The sequence below is a fragment of the Micropterus salmoides genome, unplaced genomic scaffold, assembly GCF_014851395.1.
Source record: "Micropterus salmoides isolate LMB-PRFRI ecotype aquatic unplaced genomic scaffold, ASM1485139v1 Ms_hic_scaffold_22, whole genome shotgun sequence".
In the NCBI taxonomy this organism is placed as follows: domain Eukaryota; kingdom Metazoa; phylum Chordata; class Actinopteri; order Centrarchiformes; family Centrarchidae; genus Micropterus; species Micropterus salmoides.
The window spans coordinates 1,290,898-1,310,603 of NW_024041373.1; the positions used below are offsets into that span (position 1 = coordinate 1,290,898).

Genomic DNA, 19,706 nt, shown 5'->3' on the forward strand with positions numbered 1-19,706 from the left:
AAGGAGAGACATATTTTGGTGTGTAGTTGCCATAAAACTGTGGTAGTTACACTTTAAATGTACGGGTCTACTGCTTATAGCTATTGGGTTGTTGAGAAACGTTTCCCTGCACGCCATTGGCTGTGCGGCGTGGCAGAAGGGACAACTTTCAGGAAGTGAGGAAAAGGGTTTGTATGTTTCGCACCGGGACAGTGAGAAACATGTTATGGAAGAAGGCTAAACATTTTAGGAAGAATTCGCTATTAAGTATTAGGTATTAATTACTACAGCTTATTGGTTTGTTTGTAGACAAAAAGCTCAATTGACGACGTAACCTACGGCTTGGATTCCCTTCGGATGCAGGTAACGTTACATGACGTTACTTTATCATGAGTCATTAAAGAGCTTCAGTCTTACTAGCTAAGTTCCTCAACTGTCGCCTGTCCGTTAACTGTCAACGGCAATGTGTTTAACGGTCTGAAGTTGTTTTACTTTACTTTAAGTGTCCTGCTATTTCACTTGTCATTCGTGTGTTTTATGTAACTAACCATAACAAACGACTTATCTGAAAGGTTGTATAGCCGGCTCCTGAAGAGCCCAGTTGACGAAAGTTGACGAAAGTTGACGAAAAAGGACGATGAGAAGGTTTCCGCTATTTGCCAAAGTTTCCCCACCCGAAATCTCAAAATTTCAAATTTGAGTGTGTCTTATAACAGCAGTCCTATAGCCACTTAAATACTCTCCCTCAGGCTGGACAAGTATCAAACTTTAATTTCTAAAAGACCGAGAAAAAATATGTTTATCGGTGACAGATTGTTAATGGTGTTTGTGGACATTGCCTTTAACTTCAACAGAGAACTGTCAGTGTGGGTACAGGGCAGTGTTGTATCAGCTTGGCCAGTTGTTTTCATTTTAGACTGAGTGAAAGAGATGTAACCAGTTTCGCATTTTAGCCTAGTATGTAAAAATATTTTCCTAATATTTTCTTACAGATATTATCTTTGCTCAGTTTTCATGGCACCGCAAAGAAAGAAGACATTACCCAAACCACTCCCAGAGGGCTTTGTACTGACCGACACTGAGAAGAAGAAATGGAGGCTGGGGAAAATCATTGGTCAGGGTGGCTTTGGACTAATTTATCTTGGTAATGAGCACACTGTCTGATGACACATGCACACATTGGTACATTCACACAAGTATGTACATGCAGGCAGGCTTGTCTGCTGCAGATTAACTCCCTCTCCTTCTCTGCCAGATACACATGTTGGTTCTGGAAGACACTTCTCTGATTGATCTGTTTTTCTCTGGGTTGTGAAGCTGTTTGAACAGTCTAATCTATGAAGACCTTTCCAATCAGCTGCAATTCCCAACTTTTACAAATCCACTAGTGCTCAGTACAGAGCTTTGTTAATGTCTTCCTTGTGTTTGATACATTTTATAAATCCAAAGGGCCTGATCTAGTCCAAGAGTTAAAACTTAAAGGAGGGGGGGGTATACAATTCTAATGCAGTGCACATCTTGCGATGAAAAAAAGAGAAGGTATTTGTACACAGCCCTCTGTAAATGAGAAAAGGTCAGTGACACAACACTATTCCAGCAGTGATTTGTGTGTCAGGTTACGTTAAATGACTTGCCCTCAAACATTCAGCTTACTTTCTAGCTCACCAAGACATGCTGTTGTGATGTTAGCTATAGCAGCAGGAGAGTTGTGAGCATCAGTCTGGAGATATTGTGCTTGCTCTGGGACCGTCTCGTCCTCTCTGCATGTTAGCTTTGCAGCTGCAGCTGTAATGACAGTATGCTAACCTACAACTTGGCTAACATTAGTTCCATTACTTCTTATATTATTTCTCTAGAATTGCATACCCCAACTATATCTGATCGTAAAGTATCACAACTTGGTAGCCTTTCTTTTTGTCTCATCCTTCCTCGCTGTCTCCTGTTGTCTCACAGCCTCCCAGGACGTGGACAGACCTGTTGCAGCAGACACTGGCTTTGTCATAAAAGTGGTGAGTACATTTGTGCTGCATGCAGACAGCCTATCCATCTTAAGGGACACAATACTGCTTGTTTGAAGTGCCAGTGTATACTGCAAGATGCCCTTACTGCGCTCTGTGCAGGAAGCAGAAAGCAGCTGTTACGATGGCCACGGACAATAATGCATGTATAAGCTGTTTACAACAACACAAGTGATATTTTCACCAAACATCATGTGATTTAGTTTGAAGTGACTGCGAGAAACGTGAGAAGATTGCCACGTATGATGTAAAAATAACCTTTGACAATTAAGCAAAGTGGAACGGAGTGATGGTTCCTCTAACCTCCCGCATGAGCACTTCTATTTAGGGTTAGTAGAATATCCAAAGCTGGCACAGATGCATTGCCCAGTTGCTTGTTGCTGGGTTGTATTGTCCACATCCACTCCCAATAAGCTGTTTTGGGATAGCCTGTGAACCCTTCCTGCACTAGTGGCTGAGTAAATAAAGGCAGACTTCAGTGGCAAGTTTATTTAAGGCCTTGGACAATGTTCAGATTCAAAGTAGCAAATGGTTTTATTATAACATATGGCTTTTTATGCAAGTGATACATTATAATGTTTATCTGATACCAATATGAGGCTTCACCGTTTACTGCAGCTCCCTCTCTCTCTTTGTGTTATACCCCTGCCGCATCTCAGCAAGGTAACAGTCCACGTCAACAAAAAGATGGAATTTCATGCTTAAAACACTAACTGAAAAATAAATACTGGCCTTGTTTAAGTAAACAGGCTTATAGATTAAAAACAGCCCTGCATTAAAATAATGCAGCAGGTTACCTTGGTGTGGGCGTGTTGCTTCAGTTAGTGGTGAGACATGAAATACGATCTAGGAAGTCCAGTTTGAGTAACTGATAGTGAATTCTTGGCCGAAGCCGAAACTGAATATAATGAAATAAATTGCCGAGCACTGACCAAGTACATTCATTACTATTGCATAAATTAAATAGTCAAAATGTGCTTTTACCCAGTGTTTCCCACAGGATTTGGAGAGACTATGGTGTGTGGGTCCGAGGCCCGAGAGGGTCCGTTAAGTAAATGTGTCCATTCACTTTTAATGGACACATGTAATATGTTTTATAATTTCTGTGAATATAATCCAATTAATCTTATTTCCATCCTGTACAGACGTCTTATTCTGAAAACTGGACATTGTCACATGTGTGGTGCGGCTAGCTTAATCGCATTCTCACAAACGAGTGACAGAAACACTCAAAGCGGTTCTTTTCCAAGAAGTCAGCCACAGATGGATGAATTGTTTTTATCTGCGATTTGCCTGTTACTCATGTCGCCTCACCAAGCTCCGTGTGTTCTCGCATCTTTAATGAACAAAGTGTTTCAAAGTTTTGCGCATTCTTTCAGAGCCAAAGCCAACACCTGTCTGATTCCAACACCAACAATCTGGTCGATCACTTCAATCATATCTGCTTGTCGTCACTAAATATTACTGCTCCTCTAAAGGTTAGGCCTACGTCTAAAGCTAGTAAGCAACCCTGGATAAATGACAGCATTCGCAGCCTAAAAAGGGAATGCAGGAAAGCAGAGCGCAGATGGAAAAAATCCAGTCTCCAAGTCCATTACCTCAGTCTGAAGGATTTATTAATTAACTACAATAACATGGTTAAGGATGCGAGAACACACTATTTTTCTGAACTCATTACTACACATAAACACAATCCCAGGTTTCTGTTTAAGACTGTGGATCAGCTGGTAAACCCAACCCTTCCTTGTGCCTCAGCTGGAAGTAATGATGACTGTGAATTGTTTTTATCTTATTTTAACAATAAGGTGGTGTCAATCAGAGCCTCTGTTACCCCCGTGGCCTCTTACTCAGAGGTTCCTCACCAGCAGCAAGAGAGTTTTAACCAGTTTTATCCCATCAACTTGTCTGAGCTTTTAAAAACAGTATCACAAATGTGAGTGTCCTCCAGCCCACTTGATGTAATGCCTACAAAATTTTTACTGAAAGTAATAGATTCTGTTGGGCCCCATTTGATCTCTGTTTTCAACAGCTCCCTATCTACTGGTTGTGTCCCTGATTATTTTAAAACGGCTTGCGTGAACCCACTTTTAAAGAAACCTGGTTTAGATCCCTCCCTCCCACAAAATTTTAGACCAATTTCAAAACTGCCTTTTATTGCAAAGATTCTAGAAAGAATTGTGTCCAAACAGCTGCTCACTGTACTGGAAAATAACAACTTATTTGAAAAGTTTCAATCTGGTTTCAGGAAGTACCACAGCACTGAGACTGCCCTGCTTAAAGTCACCAATGACCTTTTAATGTCTGCTGATGAAGGCATGTGCTCAGTCCTGGTACTCCTGGACCTTAGCGCTGCTTTTGACACCATTGATCACAACATCATGTTAGACAGACTGAGGCACTGGGTGGGGATCTCTGGTACTGCCCTAGAATGGTTTTCATCCTACCTGTCAAATAGGAAGTTCTGTGTCTGTAAACAACTATGTCTCTTCGTTCTGTCCAGTTAAATATGGTGTGCCTCAGGGGTCGGTCTTAGGACCCATTTTGTTTTCCTTGTATCTGCTTCCCCTTGGACATATTATCCATAAACATGGCATTTCTTTTCATATTTATGCTGATGACACACAAATATACTTGCCCGTCAGATCCACAGACCCTGGAATGCTGAGTTCACTTAACAACTGCCCTTGTGAAGTTAAAAAATGGATGTCAAATAATTTCCTCCAGCTGAACTGACAAAACAGAAATCCTGGTCATCGGGTCCCAGCAGATGGCAAATCAAATACTGCCATCTGCTGGTTCCCTAGTAAATCACATTAAGCCTGTGGCAAAGAACCTTGGTGTTTGGTTTGATAGTAATTTAAATTTCGAGCAGCACACCATAAAGCTTGTTCAATCATGTTTTTATCAACTTAGAAATATAGCAAAAATTCGATCTATGTTAACTTTTAAGGACACCGAGACCATTTTACACGCCTTCATCTCATCACGCCTGGATTATTGCAACAGCCTTTTCACCTGTTTAACCCAAAAATCTATTGATCGACTCCAGACTGTCCAGAACTCAGCTGCCAGGCTTTTAACCAGAACAAAGAAATATGACCACATCTTCATGGCCTCTCGCCTTGTTATATTTCTGAACTTTTAGTCCCATACACACCAGCACGTACCTTGAGATCCTCGGGCAGAGGTCTGCTATCTGTTCCAGAGTCTCGACTGAAAACTAAAGGGGACAGAGCGTTTGCTGTCAGGGCCCCGAGGCTCTGGAACAGCCTGCTCGAGGAAATCAGGTCGACTGAGTCAGTGAACTCTTAAGTCCCTTCTTAAAACATACTTTTATAGGAGAGCCTTTCCCGATTTTATTTGACTTTATTTTATCCCTTTTATTTTATTCTATTTTACTTATTTTATATTTATCTTAAACGTGTATTTTAGTCTTTTCTTTTTATCTTGTATTGTTTTTGTATTATTGTTTTTTGGGTATTATTGTCTTTACACTTGTTAAAGCACTTTGTTGTTGTTTTTGAAAAGTGCTCTACAAATAAAGATTATTATAATTATTATTATTATTATGTACAAGTAATTAATTAGCAATTATTGTGTGATATGTTTACACGTATTTACACCCTTGGTTGAAGGGAGGTAACATATAGAGGAATGAGAGGGATTCTCCTTTCACTTAATCCAATCTAAATGGGAAAGCCATGTTCCGTTCAGGAAGTTTGGAGAGTCCTTTTGATTCCAGGGAATAGACAACTGGAAGAAAGGTTTAACAATGAATAGAATGTACAGCTGGTTTTATTTATACAGTTGGGATGATGCTTCTTTGTTTGGACACATCTCTCACAACCCCACTTTGTGATGTGTACTAAGACATATTTATTTTTCTCTAGCCTAGTGCTTGTTAAACCAATGATAATGAAATGGTAAATGATTTGTGTATGTATGTGCAGGAGTACCAGCAGAATGGCCCCCTGTTCTCGGAGCTCAAGTTCTACCAGAGGGCAGCCAAACCAGAGAGCAGTGAGTAGCACCACCCGCCCAGCGTCCCGGCAGCTCACTGGAGCACAAGTGTGTTTGACTGATGAAGTGGCCGCAGACACAGAGGCTTTGCTGCCTGCCGCACAGTAATTAATAATAAGCCAAAGCAAACATGCACCTCAGTGGCAGTTAGCCCCTCTCTTCGTGCTTGTCTGAGCTCTCCAACGCCTCTGGTGGAGAGGAGCGAGAGAGGGGAAGCCACTCAAACGTAATGATGGCCGGGCCTCCAATGAGCCCCTGACCACCTGCCAGCCTGGTTGAGCGCCAGTCAGGCCAGCCGCCATCGAGCCCTGAGCCAGACCTACTGCTTTGTGTGTGTGTGTGTGTGTGTGTGTGTGTGTGTGTGTGTGTGTGTGTGTTTGTTTGTACCCTCAGTACTGTATGATTGATATTTTCATGCATGCATTAATACACTTACAAAGACTAATCAGAATTATGAACAGAACACTGGCCTACATTTCATAGAGTTTAGGGGCTTTTGTTAGGAGGAGAGGTGTTCGACTGGGGTTAGGTCAAGGTTAGGGAATCATCTGAATCTAATGAAAAGTGTTTGTAGTTGCCAACCATTCCCTTCAGACTCCGTACAGCTAAGTGGTCCAAGGCACTAGGGTTTCTGCTTTTTTAGTACAGCCATTGTGGGTTTGAGTTTTGATTTAGTTGCTGGGTTGAGTCCTATAATTCACCAAATATAAGCACCCCAGGAGTGTGAAAATGGAAATGTGCATACACACAGTCACATAATTATTCCTCTTCTAATCTTGTTCCAGTGCAAAAATGGAAGAGAGGCAGGAAACTGGACTTCCTGGGCATCCCACAGTACTGGGGATCAGGGCTTGCTGAATATAATGACCTCAGGTATTGACGTAGCTAGCATTTGGTGGACAAGATGTTGTCAGATGATTAGATGATTACACTGTATTACATGTCTGCTCCCTTTTTGAGCGTAAAAACAACATCATCATTTTCTCTTCATTTTACAGTATCACCGTGGGTTTGTTTCTAATATGTTGCACCTTAAGATAGCATTACTCTTCGAATGGAGGATGATGTTATGACTGGAGGACTTCATTTCTCAATTGTTTTCATAAACAATATAGCCAAGAGAAAATGTCAGCAGGGGTAAATGATAATAGCAGATTTAGTTCCTACCCATTTACACAGGGCATTAACATGATTTGTATCTGGATAATGAAAAACAGATGTAGGTATAAATACACGCAGAACGCATTGTGATCAGATCAGCCAGTCCACATCTGGAGGTGGCTTGGATACACTGGGATAAAATCCCAGCCAGGTCAGGTGTTAATTCAACTCATACAGCGAGAAATACACCATGGATAAAAGTACTTGGACAAGCTTGTACCAATACTTTGGGAGGGGCTGTCTTGGCCGCTAGATGAGCATTATGACACGTGTTACAAAGTGACACTGATAGGTTACAGAAGTAAATGCTGGACTACAATCGAGCTGTTTTGAAACAGTTCAGAGCAGTGCCTATGGATTTAGAATGGGATGTCATAAAAGTAATGTGTAAGTAAATGTCCCAGTACCTTTGTCCCATTAGTGTATATTCTTCACAACAACACCCAAAAAGCTTAAAGACTAAACTTGCTAAAGAAATGCATTGGGGAGGAACTACAGCCGGTAAATCTGGGATAAGTCATGTAGTTAGTTTTGATGCTCTCGACAATGATTTCACATTCATGGCGCACTACCTAAGCCTTATGGCAGGGAAAACCCTGTTATTATGACCTCAGAATCATTACAGATTATAGGGTTATTTATGTTTGCTTTTTTGTTTTGACCCTCCCTGGAGCTACAAATATTTTTCCTTGAGCCTCCCTGAGGGACTGGGGGAAAATTCATGACCCTCCCTCCACCATAAACAACCATATTTTTATTACATTCACACCAAAAGTAGCTAGTATTGGAGAAAATAAAAAGCAAAGGCTGACCTTTTCCAACTATTACATTTAATAGCAACTCTTAAACCCTGGCCCTCTGACCCCCCTTAGCTTGTAGGGATAAAAGCAAACTACCATCCCTACTTTACTGTGTCCTACCCTATAGTAATGTTACTGCAAAAGTTAGCTATGACAGTTCTGACTAGGAAACCAAAATAAGATGCTTTCTTAGTCAAACCAATGCAATGTGCAAAAAGCACAGAGGAAGTGAGCAAACCAGTAATTCTATTAACGATTACTGGCTATAGAATTGCACCATCACTTGCTGTGTGTGGTTCAGGTGGGGTATGAGGTCCATTGAGGTTTAGGTAGATGTGGGAGATAAGTTTAGTTAAACAATTAACATATAATAACATAAATGCACAATTCAACCATTTAAAAGTTGTATGTCTCTCCCCTATTGCCAAAGTAAAAAACTACAAAAGTCCCTCCCAATTGCTACAAAAATTATTTTACGTGCCTCGCTGGAGCGCACCTCCAGAATGATGATTTTATGATGATATTGTTAACTAGAAATTCAGTATGCTTGTTCTTCAAAGTTATACCTGACTTGATAGATTTGAAGTGTAAAGGATGTTCCAGTGGACCCTATGCTAAAGGAGATCAGAAAGGAAGCATTGAAGCACCTTTCCTTAGCATGTAGAGAATACGACCAGCTGGTCATGTAAAGTTATCTGTCCATCAGGAAACTCCGTAAATCAGAAAGTTGAGGCAGAACAGCCGAAAGTGAACCGTTATGTCAACAATGTTAGTTGCATTAAAGATATTATAGTCATTGTGATTTTCACCTACAAGTGAATAGCTGTTTTAATAGTTTTTGATCAAATTCCACTATAGTATTTCTGAGCACTGAATGTCTCATTCACACCTTGTTCGGTTAACCTGTGTTTTTTTTTTTTTTACAGAACTCTTGGGCCAAAAAACCATCTACATATCAGGAAGTAGGAGATGGTTTGTTATTCAGAACCAGGAAAAAAATTTAATTTGATCTGATCTTCTCCTCTACTACGCAGATATCGTTTCATGGCCATGGACCGACTGGGCAGTGACCTTGAGAAGGTCCTTGAGCACAATGGAGGTAGACTTAGGAAGTCCACCGTGCTCCAACTTGGTCAAAGACTGGTGAGCTCATCTGCCTGTTTTTTTTATGTTCATTGGCTGTTGTTTAAAGAAGGTGAATGCAGCTGGGTTTCCAGCAGCTCAGATAGAACACAGAAGGCCACTTTAACAGATAATGACCCCTCTACCATAAGGTGAACAGAGCATACCTCTTTCATTCTTGTTTTGTGTGTACATGCTCTGTTTTGGCCTGTGCCAGGTGGCTGTGCTGGAGTATATTCATGAAAACGAGTATGTCCATGCAGACATAAAAGCTGCCAACCTCATGCTGGGTTACAGAGACCCTGAACAGGTAAGTCCCCTGACCTCTAATTATCTTGAATGTGCATAGAAATTAGGTCTTCTCTGTTCTGCAAAATAAACACTTGTGCTTGGCTATCTATCTGTCTGTCTATCTCTATCTCACAGTAAAGGGTTATATTTCCTTGTGCACATTATCAGATATCCATTTTATTGAGAATTGTGTCACTTAGGCTATGTTCAGACTGCAGGCCTTAATGCTCAATTCCGTTTTTTTTTTTTTTCCCCAGATCTGATTTTTTTGTTTGACAGTTAACATTGTTGTTTAAATGGTGCCCATATCAGACTCCAGTGTGAACAGTCCGCGGCCTGAAAGTGATCCGCATGCGCAGAAGAATAACACGACGTCACACACAGCAGCACGCTGTTGCAGGCTACAGAAGTAAACAAGGAGCAACCGAGGTTAGCCCTGGTTAGCTCACGGGAGACTCACATTTTTTATTGTCCTCTCACGGGTCACATTTCTCACGAATTATGACAAGTGTTCACAACTTTCTGTCCTTGTCATTACGGTTTCTGGCGTTGTACAACACAACTGCCCCACAACTCCCTCCCTCTCTCTCCCTCCCCACTGTGTCCGCTCGGACAGTGCCAACAGCTCAAAGTCGCATCAATTCCGACCTGAGTGTCCAGACTCAGTTCACATTTCACAAAAGATCCGATCTGTATCAGATTTGGACCAGATATGAAAGTGGCCCAATTCTGAATTCAGATTCAATGTGACTTGGCCTGTTCACACTGTCATAAAAATATCAGATCTGAGTCACAAAAAAATCGGATTTGGGTCACTTTGCCCTGCAGTCTGAATGTAGCCTAAGAAGACAGACAGGATACATTCATCATTTGTTGAATGGCTTTGTATTAAGTAATGTGTGAGCGTCCTGTTCTGTGCTGTAGGTCTACCTAGCAGACTATGGGCTGTCCTACAGATACTGTCCTGATGGCGTCCATAAAGAATACAAGGAAAACCCCAAGAAGGGACACAATGGAACCATTGAGTACACCAGCCTTGATGCCCACAGAGGACTTGGTAAGCCTTCCAGTTTATAAGCAGATAGACACTAGAGAAAAGAAAATTTGACAGAAGTTGATAAATTGCTATTGCACACATTCAGAGAGGATTTCAATTGCTATTTTTATTCTCAAATCTTATTATTTTTATAAGGGGATTTTTCTTTGTCACTGGCTAAAACCTCTTCGGTGGCAAAGATTCCTCTATGCAGGAAAATCCCTGCCATCATATAAAACCCCACTTCACCATTAGCTAGTGGAATCTTGCAGAGCAGTCTCATTGAAGGAGGCGTGTGTTTGGATTTGAACTCATAAAGCCATGAAAACGACTAACTGACATTTCACGCGTATCCTCCTCATGGTCTAAAAACGCAGGTGAGTGAGGTGTGTGTGTGTGGAGGCCAACTGTGTATCGCGGCGCTGTATTCACTAAGCCACGCACACTTCTGAGCAATCCATCACATCACAACTAAACCCCACCTACATATTCAGTTTTATGCGGAAATGTCATATTACAGAAGATAAAGACTCTTACTTCTGTTAAAGAGGTCACATGGGCAGCTCATTTATAAATGTACAAACTTTTGCTGGGATTGAGAGTGCGTGTATTTAACCGTAAGGGCCTTGAGACTAGGATCGAACTTAAAACGATACTCACATGCCATATTCATATTGAAAGAAAGTAACTGTAATCCTTCCATACTGGCCATGAAGCATGACTACACTGTAAAACATGAGCGACAAAATCCATAGTCCTCATTCCGTTCATTCAAAGTCCAGCCAAAGCAAATATGAAACTTCAGCAGTATGTGTTAGCCAAGTCGAGTAGGTAACTTCCAAAGTTTCAATGCTTGTATCTCCAAATTCCATTTTTTTCAGACAGTGTTTCCTTGCCCAGTCGTGGTGGATGTCTCCTGGTAGGTGCATAGGACAAAAGCAATAAACCTTCACTCAACTACCAGAGCAAAGATGGCCCTGATTTGTCTATCTCAGACTGCTAATTTTACTACCATTTTTGATATTGGTATATTTACACTATCTATATTAACCCTTGAATAAGCTCTGCCCTATTAGGTTGCAGACTTTGTTTGTTAATACATGTAAAATAGTCTCTCCGCCCCACAGCCCTCTGCCTCCCTCGCTCATATTGGGAACACATTAACTGGCAAATTGCCTACATGCTCCCCCTCTTCATTGACCATCGATTCTCCATCCGCGGCCCCTGCTGAATTCCTTGGTACCGTCTCTGTTTAACAATTCCCTAATTAGCTGAAGTCATAACCTGCATCGTGTATTCATCCCCCATTAATTAAGGACTTTGATGTTTGGTTAGAGCGAGGCCTGAGCCACAGATAACCTCTATGAGCTCCACACCGACCAACTCCACCACCCTCCAGTTCGATATAGTGAGTTAGCAAGGCTCAGACTGCCTAATCTCCACGGCAGTGTTTCTATCAACATGATCGATAAGTAAAAGAGGGGCAGAAAATGTCCTGTCAGCACTAGCTATCAAATGGACTTCATGTCAATTTTAATCATTTTGAAAGGGAGGGAGGGAGAGCGGAGAAAAGTTGAGCTATAAAAATTGTAATACACCTTTTTGCTATTTCACATTTACAGCCATTTCCACTAGGTTGTCTTATTGGAGCTATAAGAGTGCTGCAAGCCCGCCAGAGATAATCATTGTTTTAAATACAGATCCATGCCTGTATTACACTAGACCTTCAAAGAACTGAACAAAGCTCCAGCAATGGGAAGAAAATATACTGTATAGATATAGTCTATAATCTTAAACACCTGCTTAAAAACAGACATGCGCATGGTGATTATGACCGAGGACCAGGCCCTTATCTGCACTTCTCTGACCTGATGCCACCAATCCCTGCAAAGATGTTGACAGGCTACCATGGTGAGGTTTGGTGAACGCAGCTGCAGACTGGCAGACCTTTGAACCCAGAGCTAAACGGCGTAATTACCTCCATTCGGTAGGCGTCCAGTGGACAGAAGACTGTCTCCAAACAACAAGACTGTGAAGCAGAAGGGTTAAGAGTGTGACACTGCAGCATGCTTTAGGGAATCTGAATAACAATAGGAGATAATTAACAACACCATCACCTCCCTGTCTAAAGCATGTACCGTGAGCAGTGCGTGTGTGTGTGTGTGTGTGTGTGTATTAATGTGGCTGTTCTTTATGTAATGTGCATGTCTGTGTTTTCCGAGCATGTTCAACCTCCCTTTGAGAGCTGTTTAAATGTGTACGCACATGCATATCTCCCTGCACTGTCCTGTGTCATTCCTCATATGAGGGTAAAACGCATTAAACAGAGAAGACCAGCACTATTATGAGCTTCGGCACTGTACCCAGAGCACACAGAGTGCAGCAACGCTTAATGTAGTTGTTGATCTTTTTAATGGTTAATCTATTGTGGTGCTCTGGGAGTTGCAACACTTTTTCCAGCGTCAGTATCACATGTATTTTTCATCTTTATCCTTCTTTTAATAGGCTCTCAGTAGCAATGAAGTATTTTACAACAAAAGGAAGTAATGGTTACTTAATGCATATTTTACACCCACAAGGGCGAACAGGCCAGAGAGTTGTTGAGATGTACTGTAACAGACAATGATAGAATCAGACTACAAACGTTATTTGCCTCTTGAAATGATCACTGATCAGATTAGTTACATTACGCAGTCAGATTCGTATATTGAAGACATGGCACACTACAAGTTGGACCCCAACTAACCATAGCTTGATGTCTATAACAACTTATGCGACATAAAGACGTGATCAGTTTATGAGTCAAAGTACAACTGAACCATTCATTGTTCCTTGGTGGTGAAGTTGGGCTCTGTCAGTCTCACACCAGTGTGTGGGTGCATAGTGTGCATGTTTGCAGAGGGTGGCATCGCACCCAAAGGTGGGATTAATTTGGTATGATACTCCCGACCTGAAGATGATGGTCAAATGGTTACAGGTTCACTGGAAGAGCACTCCATGCTGCTATTGGTCACATCATGAAACATTGTATAAGTTGTCAAATTAGATGAAAGAAGTGGTTCGTTATCTTCCACTAGGACACTACACGGGATAAAACCAAAAATGTTTGCGCCCAACACTCATTTTTGTTGCTCCACATCTTTCGGTTCGAATGGTGCGTGGTAATCTGCATTAGATCCTATATTTGGATAAGGAAGTAGGGCTCTGGACAGAATATTTATAACTGAACATCAATTTTAATTCTTAATAATCTCCTTAAAACACCCACATGAATTCATGCCTTCAAAGTTGAGTTACTGTAAGGTTTCTGATGCCTACATGTAAGGACATCAGCTAGCATCAAGGCCCTTCCTATACAGCCAGTATCAACATCCCGTTTTTAACCACCTCTCCCATTCTGATCATCCTCACTGATTGTTTACCCTCCCTGCTAGGTCCACGCAGTTTAGTGTTCCCAGCTAACCCCAGAGTTTGTTATTTAGGCACAAACCTCAACATGTATTTCATGTCATGTCATGATCAGCACCTACGTCTTGATATTCTGTACCCATGTTAAAAACATTTGGATTACTCGTATTTCATGAACTACAAATTAATAAACGCGTAATCAAATTACTGCCCACCCACTCCATGTAATCTGGTCTTGTGTGTCGGTGACCACGCTTCCTCTTTAGACCAGCCTGTTGGCTTGGGAGGATCAATTCCGGCCATGGCTCGGGGAGGAGATTTCTCCCCTCTGATGGAGCCAGTCGATAGGTAATTTCTCCAGAGATGTGTGGCGGCCGTTACAGTATTGAGCTGCTAAAACTCCCCGGGCTCGACCCCTTTGGATGGACTTGGTCGACAAGTATTGATAGACCTCACACATTAATGTAGACCCATGCGATCGCACACACTCACATAAAACACAAACACACTCTAGAGTTCTTAAATAAGTCTTAGTACATGTGACAACACACTAGTATCATGCATATAATGTTTTATGGCTTCAATTCTTTAATAATAAATTATGTTTTTCTACCTGCCTTCCTGATCAAATATCTTAATCAATGGTTATGATTGGTGGAAGTGTTTACAGTGGATATACACAGTTGTGGATATCTGCATTTGTCTTGACTACAGACACTTTGGTTGGATATTCAGGTGTGTTATGCTAGTAGCGGCAGATGTAGTCTAAAATAATAATCCTAATGACTTTGGTGACCCTGCAACTCTTATAGCACCACCATTTTTAAATCAGCGTGAAATATCTCCCAACGGCTGAGTGGACTGTCATGAAATTTGTTGCAAACACTCATGCCTCACTCACGATGTATTGTGAGACACGTTTCTTCTTTAGCTCCGTCATCAGGTCAGAATTCCCACTGGCAAAACTAATAACATTAGTTCATATCAATAAATGTTCCCTGCTATTTTTTTTTGCATTTGAACATTGTGTTTGCATGCATGTTGGCGCTGAAACAACTACAACACCAACCAATACTATTACATTTGCTTCACCACAGCTGCTAGCGATCAAAGGTAAACTTTGAATCTCAACTATTATCCATCTTTTAGTTTAGTTTTCTTCAATGGACACTGTAGCCTCACAGAGTCTTGCTTATTGATACAGAATTAGATAGGAATTGGGTTGTTGTCTGTATCTTTCCTGTTTTGATATAAAAATGGCTTCAGGTTCTGTCTTTGAAATGTGCAATGTCTAAGTGAATTAGTATCTGTGCTGCAGGGTTTTTGATTTGTTCGTCTGTGTGAATGACATATCTGCTTTAACCTGCCTATGTTGCTGATGGTCCTTGGGTCCGACCTTGACTGCTCAAGGGAAAGATCTGTTGTTTGAAAATGCTGTCCGGTGACTCTTTGTGATACTAGTGACGTTTGTACTGCTGCTTTTCTTTTGTTTTCTTTGGGGAAATATTCCAGAGCACTGGAGGAAAAAAAGGCTGATTTATGACTGATTAATAAAAGAAGCAAGCAGCAGGTAAAATAATTTTAATGGCAGCCAAGTATTAAAAGTATTATGTTTTATAACCACCTCATCTTTCTGTCTCTGTTTAGCTCCATCCAGACGTGGTGACTTCCAGATTTTGGGGTTTTGTCTTCTTCACTGGTTATGTGGCTCTCTGCCTTGGGATAATGTTCTCAAGAACCCAACTCAGGTCCAAGAGGCCAAGGCCAGGTAGGTAGTCACTTGCGTTGTTTCCACAGCAGAAGCTTAATGGTCTGTAATGCAGTGTGTAGCCACTCTCGGGGGAGTGTTGGGATGTGTCCTAGCTTTACATTTATTGGCACAAAATTAATTTCTGGAAATATATATATAATGGGGCCTGTGGATATTATTTGCGTTAACGGTGCAACAGCTTGTTTACAGAAGTAACACAGCATTAAAAAAAGTAGCAGTGGGGTAGTGTAGCTATATTCACAATCTGTTTGTGTTTCCACAAAGTAGCTGTGTAGCGCAGCCGAATGCCATGTTGCTTTATTTAAACAATTGTTACATTGCATTCCAACGTCTGTTGCTCCAACAGATTCTTCACTTGCAATTTTGCATCGTCTGAAAGAGCCACATCGCAACACACACACACACACACACACCCCTCAATTCATTTTTGATGATGCCATTTAATAATGCTAATAATGGTGCTACTTTCATTGTTTTACTGCACTCACCTAAAAAAACCCTGCATAATAGTGCAGATGTAGGCTGTCACATTTTTATTTACATTTATCCAAAACGTCCTGGTTTTTAAAATACAGTGGAAATGTAAGTTTGTTTTTCCCCAATCCTCCACTGTACTCTAGGAAACATTACCTTCTTGTTACCTTTAGAAATTCTTTAAATTATTAATGATTGATAGAAATTCATGTCTGTGGCTGGTGGTAGCCACTTGCAGGATTTTTATAATTCCCTTTATCTCAGGATAATTACTGTATGTCTAAGGTAAATTTTAGAAAGCACTAAAAGCCTACCAAATATCTGCTGGGAAACTGAAAAGTAAATCCCCTGGGTGGACACAATATCCAAGATTTATACAATTTAATACTAGTCGTCGTTCAATAAAATATTTTTAAAGACTGTTTGAGAGAGGTTGATTTCCTGCTGACCGTTATTTTTTCAGTCAAGAGTTTGTACAAATAAATGTACTGACTATCTGTGTTTAAACCTGAAAGATTTATCAACATCCTGTAGGACAGTTTGCTTTGACTTGAATTCAGCTTGTCCTCCTGCTGCGTTCTTCCCACTCTTCTATCTATGCCTGAACTCAGTCACTCATAATGTTTCTGTCCTTGCTTCCTCACTGTATTGTCTCCTCTTACTCCTCTCTCAGACTGATGGATAATCTGCCAGACTCGGTACTGCAGCTGTCAGTGAGCGGGTCCAGCACAGGTAAGCCAGGGCCGCAGGGCATCATTTACTCCTCTTAGGTTAAACTGAGAATTTGGAAATAAGACGGCAAGCCTGTAGAGGAGAGGAGAAGAATCTTGTGTCCAGAGCCAGTACCAATTTAGATACTGGGCTGACATGCACAGGTCATATTGGCAGGGTCTGAATTTAGCATCTGCCAAATCTGGGTAAATTGTACGAAGTGAAATTGTAAAATTGTCTGGCCATTAGTCAGACGGGGAAAACAAACAGAAAGACACATGTAGTAAGGTTATCATATTGTGGCGATCGGCGCATGCCCCTGCATCACACACAACGCACACACCCAGCAGTCAGCTCAGGGAATATCTGTGGCGGCGCTTCAAACCAAACTCACAACGTGGAAGAGGCCCAGTTTGTCCTGAGTGACAACTACAGGAGGCAGCTCCAGTGTTGTCGGAGAATCACTAAGCTTGTGTGTTGGGCACTGACTGTGTGACACACCATGGTGCACTTCAAGTTCTTGTGTGCTTTGTGTTTCTTGTCAGCTGTCAACACCTTTGAAAAACCTGGTTGTTAAGTAAGGTGGAGTGATGAGACATGTACTGAAATACACGGGTCCTTTGTGCACGCAAACATGCATGTAGTGTTTTTATATAAATATATTGAACCTTGAATGAGAACATTATTTACATCAAATGATGCCTACATGAGCTGATTATTCCTTCATTTAGTGCAAACATTTGAGTGGCAGATAAAAGGTCTGGTTGGCAGACAATTGAACGTACCTGTGAAAAGAGTAAATTTCAGACCCTGCATGGGTAAGGGCCAGTCCTAATTCTAAAATGATTATCTCTGGAATCACAGGAATTTATGACTTTATTTATTAAAATGCTCTGATGTTATCCTTTAATTTTCATTAGATTATGCAGTAATGTTTTTAGAGGATAACACTTCCTCCTCTTAAAACTATATTATCCATGAGGTGGAGATGCAGACCGGATCATCTGATGTTCTGTTGGTCAGCATATGGCTCTTCCGAGTGGTTTTACAGGAGCATGTTCACAGGATCGACCTGGGGTTGTTACTGCTCGCAGTGAGAGTGAAAGAATCCAAACACATGCGGCCATTTCTGTGTGTTATTTCAGACATTTGTTGTAACTAGGGGTGTAACGGTACACAAAATTCACAGTTTGGTATGTATGGTATCCCCGTCATTGACTCTGAGCTCTTACAATGGCAGGACGGAACCTCGACTCGAGACCGTGGGTGTTTAGTATGGAAAGTATTGTGCTGCAGATCCAGTAATACAACTGTAATAACGGCAAGTTAGGGTTGGAATGCATTTATGACAGTAGCTTGGTAGGTACCACTACATCTGGTAGCTACGAAACTACTGGTAGTGTGACCAAACGTGTTGTTTCAATCAAATGTGACCAGATTGTGACAAGAATTCTTGTCACATACTGGGATTCAGTTCCTTCAGACATTTTAAAGTGGATTATCGTCCAGGAGTCTGTAGAAACAAGGCTAAACAGCGGTCTAGACTACATGAAGATCAAAAATGTATTCTGCTCCTGAATAACTTTGTACCGAGTTAACAGCCGTCCAATTGACATGCCTTTCAAAGTTTGTCGTGTTTTAATCTCTCCTCTTTATAAGGAGAGGTCACACCTGTGCGAGGGCTTAGTGTGTGATGTATGGTTGGGACCGGGTGCTCCTCTGCTGACAAGGCCCGGCTGCCCGCCTCAGATAAGAGCCAGGGTATGCATCAACTAAGTGTGTGTGTGTGTGTGTATGAGAGAGAGATAGAAGTCCTACCGCAGTATGTGTCATACACGTCATCTGGCCAGTGTGTGATGCATCGCAACTGATTGTGTATGACACTTCCACACACACACACACACACACACACACACACACACACACACACACACACATAATGCATATCCATAGCTATGCACATGCCTAATCTACTCTCTGCGGGGAGATACATTGCCAGGCAGTGTATTATCTGGACTGTGAGACCTTCAGGTTCATCCTGCCTTTGCTGCTGCATGTCTCCCAGAAATGATTTCTTACTGAGCATACATCATCACTGAGGCTAGTGCCTGTCTAAAAAAGTATGTCTCAGTTAGTAAAATCGAACCTGTCTGATAATAGCAATGTGCGACGTATGCCTTTTTTTAATGGCCTGATCCATTATTAAACATACTGACTTAAATCTTGGACATGTTGTTTTACACTCACTCCGTTCCTGTCTTCAGATGAGGTGGCTGAATTCCTCCTTTATGTGAAAACTCTGGACTACCAAAATAAGCCAAACTACCAGCTTCTCAAAGCCCTGTTGGCCAGTGTTACCACAGGAAGACTTGACTTCTCCATGCCTCAAGGACCTGCAGGGAAGTCAACCACCAAGGTAGACGATGCCCCCACCAGGGAAAAGGTGAGAACATGACAAGAAATAATAAAAAGCAGTTTCCGTTTGCGAGCACGCTAGTGTATTCAGACCGTTTCTGTAGAGACCTGTGTCCACAGTGAAACATGTGAACGACGTAATAACAGTTGAATGTACCATATAGTTGTTCTCATTTACATGTTTTTCTTTTTCTGTTGTCAGACAAATGTCTGGAACAGTGATATAATTGTGGCTCACAAACACTACCAGCTAACTGGCAGTCATTCCCAAGATGCTGTGCTACTTGTTCAGGGTTCCCACTCTTTTCTAGAGATCATTTTCCAGGACTTTTCCAGGGATGATCTGGCTGGTATGACAGACGGGGAACATGTCATACACTAAAATGGTCCTCTCTGCTGAAGTCTGATTTTAAAGACTTGCAGTCTATGGCTTTAACTTATGTTTGAAATCATGTATTACATGCATAGAAATGCTGACAAACTGATTCCTTGTTTTAATG

The 19,706-nt window shown here is 41.4% G+C and overlaps 1 protein-coding gene across 7 annotated transcripts in view; it reads left to right on the forward strand.

The window, feature by feature from the left end:
• The window catches only part of LOC119917200 (serine/threonine-protein kinase VRK1-like), a 26,441-nt gene continuing 6,735 nt past the window's right edge, over nucleotides 1–19,706 (forward strand). The window contains exons 1-13 of one of the 7 annotated variants that reach the window (XM_038737363.1): nucleotides 47–167; nucleotides 289–342; nucleotides 989–1,123; nucleotides 1,933–1,988; nucleotides 5,948–6,017; nucleotides 6,803–6,890; nucleotides 8,905–8,940; nucleotides 9,013–9,121; nucleotides 9,318–9,410; nucleotides 10,316–10,448; nucleotides 15,483–15,603; nucleotides 16,754–16,812; nucleotides 19,056–19,234. In XM_038737363.1, coding sequence (XP_038593291.1) covers nucleotides 994–1,123; nucleotides 1,933–1,988; nucleotides 5,948–6,017; nucleotides 6,803–6,890; nucleotides 8,905–8,940; nucleotides 9,013–9,121; nucleotides 9,318–9,410; nucleotides 10,316–10,448; nucleotides 15,483–15,603; nucleotides 16,754–16,812; nucleotides 19,056–19,234 — 1,074 coding nt within the window. In that variant the 5' untranslated portion in view covers nucleotides 47–167; nucleotides 289–342; nucleotides 989–993. The other 6 variants (XM_038737361.1, XM_038737359.1, XM_038737362.1 and 3 more) reach the window with 6 other exon arrangements.